This window comes from Candida metapsilosis (genome assembly GCF_017655625.1).
Source record: "Candida metapsilosis strain BP57 chromosome Unknown scaffold1, whole genome shotgun sequence".
NCBI lineage: Eukaryota > Fungi > Ascomycota > Pichiomycetes > Serinales > Debaryomycetaceae > Lodderomyces > Lodderomyces metapsilosis.
In genome coordinates, this window is record NW_027138159.1 from 1,177,245 (window position 1) to 1,196,917 (window position 19,673).

Below are 19,673 nucleotides of genomic sequence, written 5' to 3' on the forward strand. Positions count from 1 at the left end.
AGTATAGTCTTAAAACAATCTACGTAACTAAATAACTAAAGCAAAGATAATCAACCATCCCGCAAGACTGTATCCCCGCAAATTCGAATGAATCACTAACCCTTCATTCGAATCTCCACCAGATTGCGTGGATGAGGCCGTGTCAGCTGCCGAGGACGATGAATCAGTTTCACTACCAGTTTCGGAAGTCAACTCCAATCTGCTACTAGTTACAGACGTAGCTGCATCGCTAGAAGTGAAACCTGGAACCCTTCTCGTGGTGGATCTAGTGGTGGATCTGGATATAGTAGTAGATTCATTCTCAGTTTTAGAATCACTTCTGTCCTCAGTGCTCTCTTCAGTCTCAGTTGCCGGCTCATAGGTTGTGGAAGTGGGGTCCTGTCCCCCCGTTGTAGGAACACTTCCTTCAACAACTTCAATATCTTCATCATCAGTATAGTAAGCTTGACCAATATGAACTTCATTATCCTCTAAATCATACACAATATAAGCATGTCTCAAGATATTATCACCAAATAAGATGTAAGGTGAGCTTGAAGATTGAGCAAAAAGTCCCAAATAACAAGTTGATCCGTAAGTTGCTTCCAAAATCAAGTCTGGTATGGGAACGGTGATGGTTTTACTTCCAAATGTGATGTTCAATACCGCTGCAGAATCGTGTAAGTAATCACAATCCACTTCATATGTCATTGCGTCTCCTGAAAAGACACCATCAAGAGCGTCTCCAATCGTATCAAGTTGATCTGAGCGCACGTAAGACAAAGTGGAACCAGAATCTAATACAACTCCTTCGGTCGAAGACAAGACTGTGGTGGCTTTTCCATCCTTATTAGTGACAACAATTTTATCAACTGGAACATCAAACTTGACAGGAAAGTCATACTCTTTATATGTATTTCTCAACTTCAAAGTCTCCAAAGTCTGCACATACTTTGCATGATCTACAGCACCAAATAAAATAGACCCAGTTTCATCATCAACGTCACTCAAGTAAAGTGAATACAAGGCTTTCTTAATAACACCATCAGACTTCATCTTCAAAGGCAAGTTTTCATACATGTATCCACCTCTATCATTCGTCACTTCCAAACCTGGCAACCCAATGCCCAACACACCAACATCACTTGATGATTGATTAGCCACAGCAAAGCTTAAATCTTTGACACTGAGATTTCCAATCTTAACCGTATCGTGGCCCCAAATTCCAGAAGCAAAGGTGCCGTCAGCGTAGCTAATATCAAAGGCCTCAGTATCATTTCGAACAAAGGAGTCCGAGTTTTCGGTATTGAAGGAGCCATAATATGTGCAAGTGGCATATCCACCATAATAAGATTCGTAACTGTAGTCACTGTATGGATTGTATGAAGGTTCAGGGTATTCACTGTACGGATTGTATGTAGGTTCAGGATAATCACTAAGGTCAGGGTATCCACTAAGTTCAGAGTAATCAGTAGCGTAGGAGTTGTAATCAGTCTCCTCTTTTGCCTGATTTTTGGCGTCCTTGTTGGACTTGCTAGTTTTGGTGGCCTTCAGCAACTCACCATTGTCTTCAATATCTTCAATAAACTTGGGTCCAGAGCCAATATGATGGAACACATTCTTAGCCTCCCTTTTCTTCTTCCCATAATTGCTAGCATAGCATTCAAGGTCATGTGACATCACCCAAAGATCGGAACTTCCAGTATCAACGAGTACCTGATTGACATCCTCATTGGATCCAATGTACAAGTTGGCATAGTAAAAAGTTTGCTCATTTATCAATTCAATTTCAGCTGATCCTTCATCATTATCATCACGTTTGACAAACCTTGGTTTCGAATCCCCAATAGGTGATAATGAATCTCTTGATGAGCCTCGCTTAATGTTAAAGTTGAGTTTGAGTGAGCTTGGTGGGGTTTCATTGGGACTTGCTGCCAGGTATGGTGCTGCTAAAGCTGAGACGACTAAGGCGATTATCAAAGACTTCATGGTGATTTGCTATTTAGATAGTGAGAGGAAGTCCAACCACTTTGAGGACTGAGAAGATACACCCCCCTTTATATATTAAAGAGGAAAGCAATCCCCCTAACTAGAAACCAGAGGTTACCTCCTCTTATTCACCAATAAGCAAACACATTCTCTCCAAGATATTGTTCTTTCTTTCTACATTGTCATTGTTTAGAAGTTGTGGTACAAAAATCCACAATTTCTGGAAACAAATTACGCTATTGTTTCATTGGGTTACGATCTGCAAACAAAGTCCACGAAGCATTGTTGAGCACACATTGTTAGCGGTTACTCGAAATTAATTTAGCTTGATAATGCCCTATCGCACCAACTAAAGAGTGTAGAAACACGGCATTTCATCCAAATTTTTAAGTAGTCATCAAACTCAACTGAAAGGCGAACCCCTCACGGTTCCACTCTCAAAACTCGAACCAAGAAATGAGTGACTAATCGTATCTTCGTAAATTCCACACATTGTTCTCTACTCCCCCTTTTTTCGAACGTTCTATTGGAAGGCTTAGAGGAGAAGGGAAACAAAGAAGGAAAAAAAGGGGGGCCCATGCATATGAACCACAAAATGGATTTCAATTTAATATTAAAGGACAAGAAAAAAATATAACCGCTGGAAAACTACTTTGGGCGTGGAATCAATTCGATCTAGAAACATAGATAGATCTTAGATACAGCCCCTCCATTGTCTTTTACGTGCTGACTGAGATTCGGCAAGTTTTGGTACCCCGCTCATTCGTTTCATTTACATGATTGTAGATTCAAGTGAATGCAAAAATGTCCGAGTTAGGAAAGAGACTTTGCCCTTGGATTTTGAAACTACCACATTCTTCCCTTAGTCTGTTTATCACCAGCCTGTAAGCCTATAATACGTTTGGCTGTATAGATTTTTATCAAACTACATCATTCTTCTGATAAATGTAGGTAGTTACTAAACTGAAACCCAAGTTCGGTTGGTTTTTGGAGCACCCACAAAGGAGTGGTGTAGTGAGATTAGTCGTCTTAATATTGTAACAGATACAGGGAAGCTAGAGCTAGAATAGGTGAAGACGTAAGTATAAAAAGTTGAATTATAACTAAAAACGAAAACTATACAAAAAATTTGAGAATTGCAGCCAAGTTGTAACCATCATTCAGGACGAAAACTCTCAACAAAATATAAAAATGACTCAAAAGAGTCCATGGTGCCAGCCCCACACGGAGACTCAATAAGCAAAACAACAAACCTCTCAACAAAAAATAAGGAAGACACAAAAGACACGGGTAACACAAGGGCCTGTTCATCAACCAATAAAACAGTTATGAGACAGTTGTCCTGACCTATAACGTAGTAGCAAAAGAAATCATCAAACCAGCAGCAATCAAAGACCATGAAACGGTGAAGACTGATAGTGCGCCATTCTTTTTACCAGAAGAGCTCGACGATGATGTCTGTGAGCTAGTTCCACCTGCTTTTGTTGAACTTTGCCCTCCTCCAGTAGACACACTTTCTTCGACAACTTCAATATCCTCATCATCGGTATAATAGACTTGACCAATGTGTACCTCATTATCTTCCAAATTATAGACAACATATGCATGTCTCAAGATATTATCACCAAACAAAATATAAGGTGTGCTTGAAGATTGTGTGAAAAGACCCAAGTAACAAGTTGTTCCGTAAGTTGATTCCAAAATTAAACCCGAAATGGGAACCAGGATGGTTTTATTCCCAAAGGTGATGCTTAATGCTGTAGACAGGTCATTTAGGTAATCACAGTCGACTTTGTATGTCAGTGCGCTGTCTAAATATTCACCACCAAGAGCTTCTCCAATCTTGTCAATTTGGTCCGAGCGTAAGTAAGACAAAGTGGAACCAGAGTCCAACACAACACCTTCAGCTGATGTCAACACTTTGGCTTTTGTTTTACTATCTTTCGTGACGGCAATCTTGTCAACTTGAACATCAAACTTAACGGGAAAATCGTACTCTGAATATGTATTTCTCAACTCCAAAGTCTCCAATGTGTCCACATACTTTGCGTGATCCACAGCGCCGAATAAAATAGACCCAGTTTCATCATCAGCTTCATTCAAGTAAAGGGAATACAAAGCTTTCTTGATAACACCATCAGACTTCATCTTCAAAGGCAAGTTTTCATACATGTATCCACTTCTATCATATGTCACTTCCAAACCTGGCAACCCAATACCCAACACACCAACATCACTTGAAGACTCATTAGCTACAGCAAAGCTTAAATCTTTGACAGTGAGGTCTCCAACCTTGACCGTATCACGACCCCAAATTCCAGAAGCGAAAGTACCATCCGCGTAGCTAATATCAAAGCCATCAGTATCATTTCGAACAAAGGAGTCCGAGTTTTCGGTATTGAATGAACCGTATGATGTGCAAGTGGCATATCCACCATAATATGACTCGTAACTGTAGTCACTGTAGTAAGGGGCATCACTGTAGTCACTGTAGTATGCGTAGTCACTGTAGTCACTGTAGTAATTGTAGGCACTATAATAATCAGAGTCACTGTTGTCACTCAAGTAGTAGACACTGTAGTAGTCGGTGTCACTGTAGTCACTGTAGTAATAGTAGGCATCTTTCTTGGGACCATTAGTAGGTTCAGAATCCGCACCGGCTTTAGGAGAAGCAGTGATAGTGGAGGCTCTCTTTGCCTTGTTTTGAAAGGATCCATTCTGATTCTCGGCTTTAGCTTTAGTTCTAGTTGGGTTCAGCAACTGATTTTTGTCTTCAATATCTTCAATGAACTTGGGACCGGAACCAACATAGGCCACATTTTTTGCCTCTCTTTTACGTTTCCCGTACCCGGCATAGCATTCAAGGTCATGTGACATCACCCAAAGATCAGAACTTCCAGTATCAACAAGCACTTGTGTCTCATCCTCATTAGATCCAATGTACAAGTTGGCATAGTAAAATGTTTTCTCATTGACTAATTCCATTTCAGCTGATCCTTCAACATCATCATCACGTTTAACGAACCTTGGTTTCGTGTGACCAATTGGTGATAATGAATCTCTTGATGAGCCTCGCTTAATGTTAAAGTTGAGTTTGAGTGAGTTTGGTGAGTTGTCAGCGACCAGCAATGGCAACAAAAAAGTTGAAATAGCTAAAGTGATTATCTTAGACTTCATGGTGATTTGCAGTTTAGATGGTAGTAAATGGGAATCGAAAATCGAAATTCGAAATTCTTGAAGATGAAGAATATGTAACCCTATTTATATATTCGGAAACACAGCTATCCCATGAGGGTAGTCATTGCTTTCCCTCTACTACCCCCCACACCACGTACACCTTATATTCGGGATAATATCTACTGTTTTTTGTTCCCTTTTCCATTTGTCGTACAAAAAGTCTACAATTTTTTTTTTTAGTGGAATGGGAAAACTAAAATCCTTGAGTGTGTAAGCTATTGTTTCAGTAGGATCAGTCATTCTAAAAATCTTTGAGGCATTGTTAACTATTCATTGTTGAAATTTAGATGAAATTAATTTAAATTGACTCTGTCCTTTCGAGCACCAATACCAGACAGACATGAGTACTTGTGCACTCAATTACGAGTAGTCATTTATCTTTATTAGCTTTTAAAGTCAAACTTTACTTGATTCCAAAAAGATACTACAGGCTTAGACAAAAAGCCGAGAGACTGTTCGAAAGTTCGTATTTCGTATCTTCTTTTTTTTTTTTTTTTTGTTCCACATTGTTTCCCTTTTCCCCTTTATTCGAGATATTCTGAATCACAAAATGGATGCAATTTATTTTTAAGGGACAAGAAAATAATTTAACCGCTGAAAACAAGTCTTTGCGTACATGGAATCATTTCAGGTTCGCTAGATAGATAGGTAGATAGGTCTTACACATAGCCTTATTATGTCATTGGATTGATGACTCAGGTCCAGTAATTTCCTTGATTCCGGAATATTACACAAACCATCATACTGCAAAAAAATAAATTTAGTTCATAGACCCCCCCTGCTTACTCATCCGATCTGCAAAGATTTCAGATTTTAATCGACCTGTGACGTAATAAAAAAGTTCATAGTTATGATCCATTTCGCAGCTCAAGAACCAAACTTAGTACGCTTTCTCAAAGTTGATTCTACTGAGAGATATACAACTTTCTTTGGAAATTACCAGCATGAAAAATTCATGCTCTATTACCAAAAACGTTTACAATCAGATTTTGATAAACTTTCTCAGACGAAAATTTGCAACCCACCACAGTTTGCTTTTGAAATAATAGAGAACCTTATACAATAATCGTAGTCATGGCTTTTTTTTACCCAGCTCCAATAGCACCTTATATCCGACACATTGTCTTCAACTTATATCTCCTCGATTGTTTTTACAAAGATCTACAGTTCTTCAAGTGGCATGACCAAACTATAATCCTCGAATTTAAGCTATTGTGTTCATGAAAGAAGGTCATCTACAAGTCCACGAGGCATTGTTGAGTAATCTTTGTTGAAGAATTGATGAAATTAATTTGATATTGTCATATCCGACCAATGAAAAAAGTTTGCATTAAAACGGCATAACCTACTAAATTATGAGTAGTCATCTGCCAATTTTTTCCTCAGCTTAATGCCGGAACCTTACATGATTCCAAACAGAACACTGGAAGCGTAAACCGAAAGATGAGCTGCTGTTCTGAAACTTTGTATTTCGTAATATCATTCTTTTCCACATTGGTTTTCCTCTTGCCTTATTTCGAATTTCAATATTGGAAAAGATCCTAAGCAAAATGGAAAACAATGGAAATGGAAATGGGGGTGGTGGTGTTGCCATGCATAAACAATCACAAAATTGGGATGCGCAGACAAGAAAAATAAAATAAGGACAGAATTTTGTAACCGCCGAATAAATCCTTTTTTGTGTGAATGAGTGATCTTTTCTATTCATATTTCGCTAAATAGATTTTTACTCGATTGTCCCTCTCTCAAGTCGTGATACATACATACTTATGGATTCTATTGTTGTTAAGTTAGTAATCCCCCTCGGCGAAATAGAGTTTCTACAAATGTAAAAAAATTAAGGGAAAGATTTTTTTTTTGATTGAGAAAAAACAGTGACGTAATTGTTCTAAAATGTTTCGTGCTCATACAGATTACACTTAAGTCGTATCACATGGAATCTTACACATAGCCTTATTCCAATAAATCTATGACTCAGATTTCGGTAATAGAGAGAGAGAGAGATAGGGGTCTCCGGTTAAACACGGCATTAAAGATAAGTGAACTGATTCAATGACTTTAATGAGACTCTGTGCAGGATTGGGGGCGGCGGATTGGGGGATACTGGATATCTATGAGATACCGTATGTGGTGTAATCTCGAATAACCACTATAAGTGAAGATGAGTATGATGTGACAGTCACCAAAATCATATATGCTATTCTCTGGTATATCCGCATGTGACATTTTGGAGTAGACTTGATCATAAAACAGTGACCAAGAGTGGGGATAACTAACACGACAACTTAATCAGGAAGTCCTTTTTGAATTCGCTTCCATGAATTTCCGTATCTCAATACATCTATATGAGTTCAGATTCAAGTTTAATGCAAAAAGAAATGTCTTATTAATGAGAAAATGAAAAATGACTATGGAACAATAAATGTCCAACAACAACAACAACATCTATAACGTGCCAACAAAAGAGACCATCAAACCAGCAACAATCAAAGTCCATGACAAGTTGAATACCGACAATGCGCCATTCTTATTATTCGAGGAAGAAGATGACGACGATGATGAGCTAGTGCCTCCTACTCTGGTTGAATTTTGCCCTCCTCCAGTAGACACACTTCCGTCAACAACTTCAATATCTTCGTCATCAGTATAATAAACTTGGCCAATGTGAACTTCATATTCTTCAAGATCGTAAACAATATAAGCACTTCTCAAAATATTATCACCAAACAAGATATATGATGAGCTTGATGATTGTTCGAAAAGTCCCAAGTAACACGTATCTTGACCTGCTCTCAAAACTAAATCGGATACGGGAACTTTAATAGTCTTGCCACCAAATTGTATGTCCAATGTTGAATTGGTGTTTAAAAACCTACATTCAACGAGATATGCACCAGCATTGCTTGAGTATCTACCTTGGAGTGCTTCACCAACGGCTTGAATTTGGTCTGAATGCAAGTAGGACAATGTTGAACCCGAGTCTAGAACGACACCAGTTGATGAAGTCAAGACATTTGCTGTAGTTCCCTTGTTATTATTCAAGGTGATGTTGTTTACTTCAACTTCAAATCGAACTGGGAAATCAATTTGACGATAAGTTTTCAACATGGGCACTGTTTCCAAACTGTCTTCATATTTAGCATGATCAATAGCTCCAAATAAAACGGACCCACTATCAGCATCAGCAGTATTCAAATACAATGAGAATAAAACACGTTTAATAATTCCATCTGACTTCATCTTCATTGGTAAATTCTCATACATGTATCCGTATGAGACTGTTGTTTCCAATCCAGGTAACCCAATACCCAAAACACCAATATCACTTGAAGTTTGATTGGCAATGGCAAAACTTAAATTTGGTACTGAAATGTTTCCCATTCTGACAGTATCGTAACCCCAAATACCAGTGGCAGAAGTTCCATCAGCATATTGGATTTGGAATGCATCAGTATCGTTACGTTTAAAAGTGTCGGAGTTTTCTGTATTGAATGAGCCATAGGATGTACAAGTGTTTGAGCCTGAGCCTGATCCTGATCCACCGGCTGAGCTAGAGCCTGATCCAATACCACCACCACCTGGTGCTGGGAAATCAGTACTATCTGGTCCTTCAGTGTAATAGATGGTGGTGTAGTAGTTTCCATCATCACGTTTTTCCTTTACAACTTCGCCAACGTTTTCTGACTTTGATGGAGTGACTTCTTCTCTCTTTTGTTCTTGTTTTACACTATCTCTTTTGGTGTTGGATTCATCTTCAAATGGATATTTCACACCAGTACCAGTACCAAATCCGAATACGTTTTTGGCATCTCTTTTAGTACTCAGTGAACTAACACATTCAAGATCATGTGACATGACCCAAAGATCTGAACTTCCAGTATCAACAAGCACTTGATTCTTGTCTTTATTTGATCCGATATGTAATTCAGCCATGTAGAAAGTTTGTTCATTGGTTATTTCTAAATCAAATGATCCATCGGTATCGGCACGTTTAACAAATTTTGGTTTTTGATCGTCGTCAATGGGTGATAGATTTTCTCTTGAAGAACCTCTTCGGATGTTGAAATCTATCTTGAGACTTCCTTGAGGGGATGAGGATGTGGTGTCATCTGGTATAGTTGCAGCAGCAGCTGATATAGTGGTTGTTACTAATGATAGTAATGAGGCTGTGATGGAAATATTATATACAAATTTCATTTTGTTAAAGTACAGTTTTCTTGGGTGATGCTATGGGTGAGATGGATTAGCGATAGTGTATATATAGAATATACCCTAGAAATAGGAGATGTACTTGTAATTAGGATAAGTTAGGGGTAAAAGGTGTGGTGGTTGGTGATTTAAGAAAAAGCCTTGATCTTTTATATACTATTTTTCTTTTGCTTCGGTTGATGAAACAAAGAAAAAAAAAAAAAAAATAATAATTAATAAAATATAAAATATTATAAAAATATAAAAATATAAGTCAAGAGAAATAGAAATAGAAATAGAAAGAAAACGTTGTTACTATTAATAAGTTTATTGTTCTTATTGGCTATTAACTAAAACACACAAAATCTTAGTTACACACACATACACATAAGATCTCTCTCTCTCACTCCTCTTGCTCTATACTTTAAATAAAGCTGTAAATGTATATAAACCTTACTTCATTAGACGATTGAAAAAGTACAGTACTGAGTTAAAAATATGTAATATAAAGTTAGTTACATACATATTCTTTGTTGTTGCTTACGTCATTGACTTTAAATTCAAAAATGGATAAATATTTCTTAGCGTTTCACCACACACAGCCAAACACACACACACATACACACACACTTAAAACTTTTTCTTAGACCCTAGAACAAACTCCAAGAAAAAAGAAGAAACTCCCTACAATCTGCTGACCATTTGCTATAAAGCTTATAGATTCATGACCATATCTTAAATGTAGGCTTAGCCTTATATCAGATCATTCTCTTTTTTTTTCTTCTCACATTTTCATTTAAAGATGTCTTTGTCTTTGCTTCATCAAGATTGTTTATTTTTTTTTTTTTTTATATCCGAAATGCAAAATAAAATGTATTAATAACCGAGAGATTCATTCATATTCACTTTTGCATAAACCAATACCAAGTTAATCATCAATTAACTTACTGCTGCGCCATTCTTTAGAACTATATGTCTCTCTTGTTAACACATATACATACACACATGCAACCCACCCCCTCTGCCTTACCCGTCTTCCGCAATTCTTCCCCCTCTTCTAAGGGGTATATCTTCATCATCATCATCATCGTATAATCCTTTTTTCTCTAATCTCCGGAGAATCAAACAATTAGACGCAAACTTAGATACGTACATACATACATGTGGTGCATATTCAATGCTCATTTCGATCGAACCATTTCTTTGTCTTTTCCGTTTTTTTTTTTTTTTTTGCCTTTAGTCTTTTCTCCACAATCTTTTATGGCACCATGCACGTTACAATAAGCATCGTATATATATACTTGTCTCTCTCGAGAAGATATTCAAGAGAAGCCTAAGTGTATCAGAGAATCAATATAACTATTAACTGCCCTCTTATAGTAAGTGTTCCGAGTACAACACACTGGTTAAGATCATAGTACGAAATATCCACCACGTCGCGAGGTAGGTCAAGAGGCTAGCTGTTGGATGTCAATACAGGCAGCTACAAAGCCATTTGAGTTAATGTTACTGGATCAGGGTCACTGTATTAAGCTCATTCTAATTCTCTAGTGTGAAACAAATTTCTATTCTTGAGGTTGCAAAATGAAAATGGCAACCACATATACACACACACAAATACACACACTATCTCTCCCTTTTTTCAGCATATACACCTATACCAGCTCAAATCATGCCCTCTGATGCTACTGCTACTATTCATAACTTCACTTTAAAGAAATACTCAAAATTTGACCATAACACATGGACTCATCATCCATATCGTACAGATTTATCCATCACATTTATTGAACCAGCTCATCTAGCAACAACCAAGGAGGATATAGTCGTAATTGTGTACTGGAAAGGTTCCCCAATTGATAAATACACATTATTGATCAATGGAAAAGTGAAGACATCTATCTTGGCTAAAAGTCCCAGTATTGGTATCAAACAAACAGTTGTGAGTAGTGGAGACTTGATGTTTCGGTTTCAAATTAGTCTTGTTGATGATGTGGAGTTTGAGAAATGTCATGAGCTTTTGAAAAAATGCACTTTTCAACTAGCAAACAGGACTGAGGGGTATAAGAATAATGGCTTGGATAACAGAAAGGAGATGGGAGAATTAAATACTCCTTTAAATTACAACAGCCAGTTTCCAAATCAAAAGTCTTGCATACTGCTTCCGCAGCATACAGTTTCCAATACTGCGCATGACTCACAAATTCTTGAAATGGACCTGCAACAGCCCTCACAACACATTCATCATCAATCATTTGACTTGCAACTACAACATTTCTCTCAACAACAACAACAACAACAACCTCAACTGCTTATGTTGCTGCAACAAGTACAGCCCCCCACGACACAGGGCTATATGCAACAGCAAAAATTCACTTGTTCTCAGCCCACACAATCTGCACAGAGTTTCATCAACCTGCCACCTAACATGTACTCTCGAACTACACAACCTATTCAAAACATACAAGGCCCCTGTAATAACAATTCACAATTGCAACAACACACTCAAAGTCAAATATCTCTGCAACAGTTGCAACAGCAATTCTTGCAGTGGCAACAACAGAATCAACAAAACCTTGCATCAACACAACTTCCCCAATTTGTTCAACCAAATACAGTCTATACACAATCTCCGACAAATCAGCCACCTCAGACAACGCTTCCAATCCAAAATCAGCCAACAACACTACCCTTACAAAGTTCCACTCAAACTCCAAACACATCAGTTAGCTCAATTGATCCGACTCCATTTATTGCTATAAACGACCTAAACGATTCAGAATCATTAACTGATGCCGAACTAAGTGAACTCATTACTAAACAGTGTCACCTGGCTCAATTTAGAGCCTTTGTGAAACGATTGGATAAGATATTAGAAAACAAGCGTCAAAACGTGGATTGAAAAAAAGTTGCAAAAATAATTGAATATTATTTGAGTCACTGTCCTCCTTTGTGTTTTTGTGTTTCTTGATGAAGAATAAGATTTTGCATCATACCTCGTGATCGCGCTTGTCTTCAAGCAACCATCATAAAGGGAAATAGTCAAATATGTGAGTGTCAGCTAGCTTAAGAGCGAATGTGCTGTTAGTTTACCCAATGAAATGAAAACTGTACACTATTGCGCTACTATAAATAGATATACAATTTGGCATTTGATATCCAAGTAAAATGCACCCAGAGTGAAAATTTCTATTTTACTTTTCCGCGATTAGGTAAAAATCGGCGAGCGGCGTTACTTGTTTGAGGAATTTTCGGCACTCCCGAGATACATCCGAACTCCTGTAGATAATCAAAGTAGGTAGATCTAATGTATTATACATCTTCGAGGTTTAGTGATACTTTGTTGCGTAGGCTGGATCTGATTTGAAAAATTTTGAGTATTCAAGTAAGACCAACGTGCTCTCAATCTTTGTGTATACAATCTCCAATTTTCCTCTTTTCACCAATTTTTTAAATTTTTCAAAAACATTTTTTTTTTTTTTTCCATTTCTAAACGACGATTTTCCATCAAATAAACTACTACTACTCACAAATCATCCCTCAGTTGATATGAAGATCACAGATAAGCTAAATCAAGCTCATGTGGGGATATCAAACCCGCCACCAGCGACTTTCTCATTTGAGTTTTTCGTTCCCAAGACAGCACAAGGTGTACAAAACTTGTACGACAGAATGGATAGAATGTACGACTTGAATCCGATATTCATTGACATCACATGGAATGCAGGTGGTCGCTCATCTACTTTGACCAATGAGATGGTGTATACTGCTCAAAGCACGTTGGGTTTAGAAACGTGCATGCATTTGACATGTACTAATATGAAGGTTGAGTTAATTGATGAAGCTTTGGATAAAGCTTACAAGTCTGGGTGTCAGAACATTTTGGCATTGAGAGGTGACCCGCCTTTGGATGGTAGTGAATCGACTGGTGATTTCAAGTATGCAAAGGATTTGGTAAGATATATTCGTAAGAAATATGGTAATCATTTCAATATTGGTGTTGCTGCTTATCCTGAGGGGCAACCTGAAGAAGAAGATGAAACAAAGACTTTGCATTATTTGAAAGAGAAATGTGATGAAGGTGCTGATTTCATCATTACGCAAATGTTTTATGATGTTGATAATTTTATTTCATGGTGTGGTAAATTGCGTAAAATTGGTATTGAAATCCCAATTATTCCTGGTATTATGCCAATTTCAACTTATGCGGCATTTATAAGAAGAGCCAACTGGTCGCAGATCAAAATCCCACAACATTTCCTTGACGCTTTGGATCCAATTAAAGATGATGATTATTTGGTTAGAGAAAAGGGAACTGAGTTGGTTAGTGACATGTGCAATAAACTTATTCAGTCTGGATATGTCAATCACTTACATTTCTACACCATGAATTTGGAGAAATCAACAATTATGGCCTTGGAGAAATTGAATCTTATTGAAGCTATCAAGTCTCATGAAGTTGTTGGAGGTACTGAATTACCATGGAGAAAATCCTTACATCCAGAAAGATCAAAGGAGTCAATTCGTCCTATATTCTGGCAAAATAGAAAATACTCCTACATTTCAAGAACAGCAACTTGGGATGAGTTCCCTAATGGACGTTGGGGTGATTCCCGTTCACCTGCATTTGGTGATATTGATCTTTGTGCTTCGGAATTGTTGAGACAATCACCTAAGCGTGCCTTGGAATTGTGGGGCGTACCACAAAATTTAAAGCAATTGAGTAATTTGGTTGTGTCTTACTTGTCTGGAGATTTGAAGTCATTGCCATGGTCTGATGGTGCAGTTGGTGAAGATACTAAAGTTATCATTGATGATTTGGTTAATTTGAACAAACGTGGATTGTTAACAATGAATTCACAACCAGCTTTGAATTCGGTTAAATCATCGGAAAAAGTATTTGGATGGGGACCCAAAAATGGATACGTTTATCAAAAGCAATACTTGGAATTCATTTGTCATCGCGATGTAATTGATAAGTTATTAGCTCGTATTCAAGAATTCAACAAAACTCAAGGTGATTCATCAAGCTCAATCATTTCATACTACGCAGTTGACTTGTCGGGAAAATTACAAACAAATTGTAAACCAGATGATATCAATGCTGTCACATGGGGAGTTTTCCCAGGAGAAGAAATCTTACAACCAACTATTGTGGAACAAACCTCATTCTTGGCTTGGAAAGATGAAGTTTACCGATTATTTTCTGAATGGAATAAAGTCTTGAGTTCAAATTTGGTTGATATTGATGATGATTCCAAGTTGCAAAATTTCAAAACGTTGATGAATCAAGTTGAGCATGACTTTGTCTTGTGTAATTTGGTCAATAATGACTTCATTGATTCAAATTCGACTTTGTTTAATTTGATTTATGATTTGAACTTGCCTGAATTGTCATAGAATTAAACCGACATAGCTTACTCATCTCCCCACACATTTTACTACATCTCAAACACATATGAATTTGGAAAGCAGGTATTTGACTCTTCAACAAGGTCAGACTGCTTTTCTCCTAGTGCAAAAAGTGGAAAAGACAACTTTCAACATTAGTTTCTTTCCCTTTAATGCCCTATTACAACACACACAAAACTTTTTTTAACGAACCCCCTTATTTTAATGAATTTTCAACGAATTTATACAATGTCTGAAACCCACAGACATACGAGTCCCACTTTTTTCACATCATGTTTATTTCAACATTTGCATAAAACTAGCTTCCATTTTTTTTTCCTTCATTTCAACAATTGCTTTACAATAATGTGCTGGGTACAACCTTTTTTTTTTTCATAACTGACCACAATACCTTACTTAGTTGTGCTTACTCCGCCGAATGCCTGATTAACAGAGGCGTTTTTACAAGTGACTAGAGAGAGTAGCATCTTTAAATGGTTTTGTCATATTATTCAGTTTTAGCTTTTTATAGAGTTTTTTTAAAAGTAGATCTTCAACGATAATTTTCCACTTCAACAATTTTTCGATTAACAGAATCTCGTAGAGCGTGTCGATGAGAAATGACTTTACCGTCTGCGTCGTATCCCTTAATGACTCAGTCTAATCCTGTTTGCACATTTTGCAGTCAATTGGCTTTTTTCGAAAAGGTCGTGCACCTTGCCTCAACCGTAGATGAACCAATGAAAAAAATGAAAATGTTAAGCGTCAATGAGAACAATACCATTCTACTACAAACCCAGTGTCCACTGCTAACACACCACAGTGTAAAACAAACTCACAGCCCAAACATAGATCAATACAATGCAACCATATTCACGATTTGGAGGAACGAGGAGATGTTTCTATGAATTCCAATTACTAGTTGATTGTCATACTTCCGCAGACACCAAGTCCAAGAAACAATGTTTGCCTAAATTTGAAGATTATAATGAATGTTTACATGGATTGAAAGAGAGGGAGAAGGTAAGAACGATGCTGAAACAGCTTGATGATAATGCCAAGTCTGGTAAAGGTGTTACTGCTGCTGATTTGTACAAGAAGGAAAATCAAGTGTATGAGAATTTGAACTTGATAAAGAAGGAGTAGAAGAATGCATTGTGTGAGGTGGCAGAGATGGTTGGTGCATGGTGAAGTGTGATTTATTTTAAATGGAGTTCTAGTACATAGATTTGAGGTTGAATGAAAAGAACAAATTCAAAATCTTTTGGGCCATACTGAATGAAGTACTACATATTCTTTGCCGTGGGTGTTCATTAACATGTAAGTCGAGTGCTTTTCTACAATGGAGTATCAGCTATACTTGCTAGTGCTCTTTAACTCTATGACGCTAAATTCTGCCTGCTTTAGTCTCTCGCAAACTCCTTTGACCAGTATAAAACATCGATGTATCTTTACTTACAATCTCTCGCATTACAAACAACTTCAAGGTCTGTGCTTTAACTTATCTGCATCCCCAGTGTTGAGTAATAGTGGTTGCGAAATTGGAGGTTTCAGGTTCAAAGACAAACGCGCGAAGAGACAAAACCACATCTCATCATCAACATCAAATTATATACAAACAGCCCTGCGCCATCGCCATGGACACCAAACACCTGCTAATATTCGAGGATACTACAACCAAGCTTGTACGACCCAAGCAAACTATTCAAGATTTGGAAGAGCTTTACCTCAATCAACAAACAAAGAGAAAAGAATTTGAACAACAATTGAACAAGAATAGATTGAATTATGGTCAGTGGCTACGATATGCAAGATGGGAACTTGATCACAATCATGATTTTGCGAGAGCTAGGTCTATTATGGAGCGGGCTTTAGATGTCAATATTGAACATGTACCATTTTGGACTCTGTATATTCAATTTGAATTGATACATAGGAATGTTAACCATGCACGAAATTTGCTAGAAAGAGCAACTAAAATCCTTCCCAAGGTCAACAAACTATGGTTCTTGTATGTGCAAACGGAGGAAATGTTGAAGAATTATTCAATGGTGAGGCAAATATTCGAGAGATGGTTAGCTTGGCACCCAGATGAGGGTGCTTGGGATGCGTATATTTACTTTGAAAAGAGGTATGATGAGGTGGACAATGTGAGGAGTCTTTACCAACGATACATTCGAGAATTTCCTAGGGGAGAAGTATGGCTCAAGTGGGTGAATTATGAGTTGCAAAATAACAGAAATGATGTCGAACATATACGAGCGGTTTTTGAATCAGCTGTGGATTGGCTATTGGAAAAAAACGTCGATGAGAAATTTCCTGAAATAGTAGGCAAGTGGCTAAATTGGGAAGTAGAATGTATGGAATATGATCGAGTGAATGGGATGCGGAAATTATTACTAGATGAATCGAAATTTGCATTTTCCACGAGTATACGAAGTGCATTGTATGATGCAGTTAGTGATACTGAGAAAATAATTGGAGATAAATGTGCGATAGAAGATAGCATAACTCTAAAGAGAAAGTTAAAGTTTAAGTTGGATATTGAACAGAATCGGACAAATTATGATTCGTGGTGGTCATATATAGATATGATTGAGAAGGATCATGACAAATATCAGATACGACAGGCATTCAAAGAAGCTTGTCTGTGCGTGCCCCAAGACACATACAAGAGTGACAAATGGAGAAAATTTGTCATGCTTTGGGTCAGGTTTGCATTCTGGGAAGAATTTGATAATCATGACATTGACGCTGCTCGATATGTATGGAATGAGTGTTTAGCGGTTATACCGCATAAACATTTCACTCTGGGTAAAGTATGGATAGGATTTGCCGAGTTTGAACTAAGGAATGATACCGAGGATGGATTGACAAAATTTCGGAAATTAATGGGGAGAGCATTGGGACAAATGAACAAGCTTGGGCCGAAAAGGAATATTTTAGAGCACTACATTGCCATCGAAAAGAATCTTGCTGAATGGGATCGAGTACGTCAGATATATCAAAAATGGCTTGAATATACTCTTGTGTTTGGACAATCTTGCAATGGGCTTGTTAAAGAGTATTTGGAATTTGAGACATCTCTTGGGGAAACTGGTAGATGTGAGTCATTGTTGCAAACGGTATTTGAATTAATAAAGAATGAGGATGCTTCCAGCTCGTTTGATCAGACTGAAATGTTCAACTTAGCTGTCTCTTTCTTCACTGAGGAAATGAAATATGACAAAATTAGAAAGTTGTTTAGAGACTTGGTTACATCAAACCCAACTACAGACAATTGGATATCATTTGCATTATTTGAGTCCACTATCCCCACAGCAACCCAATTGGACCAGTTCCTAAAATCAAATGATGCTGTTCTTGAGATCGAAGTGGGAGAAGAACAAATGGAAAATACTAGAAGTATATTCAAGGAAGCAGATGCATATTTTGCGAAAGTGCATGACGTTGAAGGAAGAAAAGTAGTGCTAGAAGGATGGAAACAGTATGAATTGGCCAATGGTGATGAACGGAGTGTTACAGTTGTGCAAGAGAAACTACCTAAGCGGGTGAAAAAGAGACGAACTGTGGATGGAATTGAGGAAGAATATTTCGAGTGGGAGTTTCCAGAAGCTACAATTGAATCAGAAACCTCTCCACAGCCGCCACCTTCTATCAACAAGTTTTTAGCCAATGCTAGAAAATGGGCTGAAAATAAGCAATAAAATCACATCAAGACACATTTCATTAAATACGTGTATATGTAAAGTGTATATATCTACACCACAATCGATTCCTTTCCTCCGAATCTAACAACCGCCTCTCAACGTCAACACCAAGTGCAAAGAAGCTCCTGCCTGTATATCTGATTCTTGAACAGTTTTATCGTCATTCAATTGTGATCCATTGAAGATTAAACGTTGTTGAGCTGGAGATATACCTTCCTTTTCCTCCATCATTTCCTTGATTCTTATTATTTTATCTTGAGGTTCAATATCAACTGGGATATCTCTTCCTGTTAATGTTTTCACTTTCACTTGCATTGAGGATGAATTTGCACTGCTGAGTAAGATGTGGTTGCAGATACGTCCTCTTTTTCGATCCACCAGTTTTCTTTTTTTTTTGCTTTGCTTTTCCATTTTTTAGGCGATCATTACGAGTCCATCTCAAAGCTTGCTTAATTTGGATGTTTTCTACGCCGCGTACTACAAACGTAGATTTTGACAAGGTATACGAACCATCAGAAGATACATTCTACTTGCTAGATTGCTTTGAAGAGGATAAGGAGTTTCTTGAGACCAAGTTCAAAAACAAGGCACCACTCATCACAGAAATTGGCACTGGATCAGGGACGGTAACCACCTTTATTCTACAATACATACTCCAAGATGGCATTTACATAGCCACCGATATCAATCCCAATGCATGTAGGGGAGTATTAGAAACTTCTCGATACAATTGTCCCTCGAAAGCTCATCTAGTTGACTCATCACAAATGGATCTCACTTCGGCCATACGACCGAACACCGTTGACGTCTTGGTGTTTAACCCTCCATATGTACCAGCATCGGAAGTTCCTGAAATCCCTACTACAAATGAAGATACGAAATGGTTAGACTTAGCATTGTTGGGAGGCGAAAACGGAATGGTTGTCACTTGGAAGGTCTTGAATAATTTGGAACATATATTGAGCTCTGATGGTGTTGCATATATTCTATTTTGCGCCAGGAACAATCCTTCTACAGTGGCTGGTATAATGAGAGATAGAGGTTGGATGGTAGATGTTATTCTTTGTAAGAAAGCTGGCTGGGAGGTGTTGTCAATACTACGGTTTGTGAGAATGTGATTTAATGACAGGGGGACAATAATGTCAGAGATAGCTGAGCATTGCTCATATTAAGAGACAG

General features: G+C 37.6%; 9 protein-coding genes across 9 annotated transcripts; 5 read left to right on the forward strand and 4 right to left on the reverse strand. All coding sequences in view use genetic code 12, as the record gives it.

The window, feature by feature from the left end:
- Nucleotides 1-27: 27 nt before the first annotated feature.
- On the reverse strand, nucleotides 28-1,968 carry I9W82_000511 (pepsin-like aspartic protease; the record flags this gene model as incomplete). Its single annotated transcript, XM_067694252.1, has 1 exon — nucleotides 28-1,968. One exon carries the CDS (start codon nucleotides 1,966-1,968, stop codon nucleotides 28-30), a length of 1,941 nt encoding a protein of 646 aa, XP_067550537.1.
- Nucleotides 1,969-3,315: 1,347 nt separating this feature from the next.
- I9W82_000512 (pepsin-like aspartic protease) lies at nucleotides 3,316-5,145 on the reverse strand (the record flags this gene model as incomplete). Its single annotated transcript, XM_067694263.1, has 1 exon — nucleotides 3,316-5,145. One exon carries the CDS (start codon nucleotides 5,143-5,145, stop codon nucleotides 3,316-3,318), a length of 1,830 nt encoding a protein of 609 aa, XP_067550538.1.
- A 2,505-nt stretch (nucleotides 5,146-7,650) lies between these two features.
- On the reverse strand, nucleotides 7,651-9,402 carry I9W82_000513 (SAP9; the record flags this gene model as incomplete). The annotated part of the gene is made up of 1 exon (XM_067694274.1): nucleotides 7,651-9,402. One exon carries the CDS (start codon nucleotides 9,400-9,402, stop codon nucleotides 7,651-7,653), a length of 1,752 nt encoding a protein of 583 aa, XP_067550539.1.
- A 1,663-nt stretch (nucleotides 9,403-11,065) lies between these two features.
- Nucleotides 11,066-12,295, forward strand: I9W82_000514 (uncharacterized protein; the record flags this gene model as incomplete). Its single annotated transcript, XM_067694285.1, has 1 exon — nucleotides 11,066-12,295. The coding sequence occupies one exon, from the start codon at nucleotides 11,066-11,068 to the stop codon at nucleotides 12,293-12,295; it is 1,230 nt and encodes a 409-aa protein (XP_067550540.1).
- A 647-nt stretch (nucleotides 12,296-12,942) lies between these two features.
- Nucleotides 12,943-14,793, forward strand: MET13 (methylenetetrahydrofolate reductase (NAD(P)H); the record flags this gene model as incomplete). Its single annotated transcript, XM_067694295.1, has 1 exon — nucleotides 12,943-14,793. One exon carries the CDS (start codon nucleotides 12,943-12,945, stop codon nucleotides 14,791-14,793), a length of 1,851 nt encoding a protein of 616 aa, XP_067550541.1.
- An 852-nt stretch (nucleotides 14,794-15,645) lies between these two features.
- I9W82_000516 (uncharacterized protein) lies at nucleotides 15,646-15,930 on the forward strand (the record flags this gene model as incomplete). The annotated part of the gene is made up of 1 exon (XM_067694306.1): nucleotides 15,646-15,930. One exon carries the CDS (start codon nucleotides 15,646-15,648, stop codon nucleotides 15,928-15,930), a length of 285 nt encoding a protein of 94 aa, XP_067550542.1.
- A 491-nt stretch (nucleotides 15,931-16,421) lies between these two features.
- Nucleotides 16,422-18,491, forward strand: I9W82_000517 (uncharacterized protein; the record flags this gene model as incomplete). Its single annotated transcript, XM_067694317.1, has 1 exon — nucleotides 16,422-18,491. One exon carries the CDS (start codon nucleotides 16,422-16,424, stop codon nucleotides 18,489-18,491), a length of 2,070 nt encoding a protein of 689 aa, XP_067550543.1.
- Nucleotides 18,492-18,575: 84 nt separating this feature from the next.
- Nucleotides 18,576-18,809, reverse strand: RUB1 (NEDD8 family protein; the record flags this gene model as incomplete). Its single annotated transcript, XM_067694328.1, has 1 exon — nucleotides 18,576-18,809. The coding sequence occupies one exon, from the start codon at nucleotides 18,807-18,809 to the stop codon at nucleotides 18,576-18,578; it is 234 nt and encodes a 77-aa protein (XP_067550544.1).
- Nucleotides 18,810-18,952: 143 nt separating this feature from the next.
- On the forward strand, nucleotides 18,953-19,612 carry I9W82_000519 (S-adenosylmethionine-dependent methyltransferase; the record flags this gene model as incomplete). Its single annotated transcript, XM_067694339.1, has 1 exon — nucleotides 18,953-19,612. The coding sequence occupies one exon, from the start codon at nucleotides 18,953-18,955 to the stop codon at nucleotides 19,610-19,612; it is 660 nt and encodes a 219-aa protein (XP_067550545.1).
- Nucleotides 19,613-19,673: the final 61 nt, after the last annotated feature.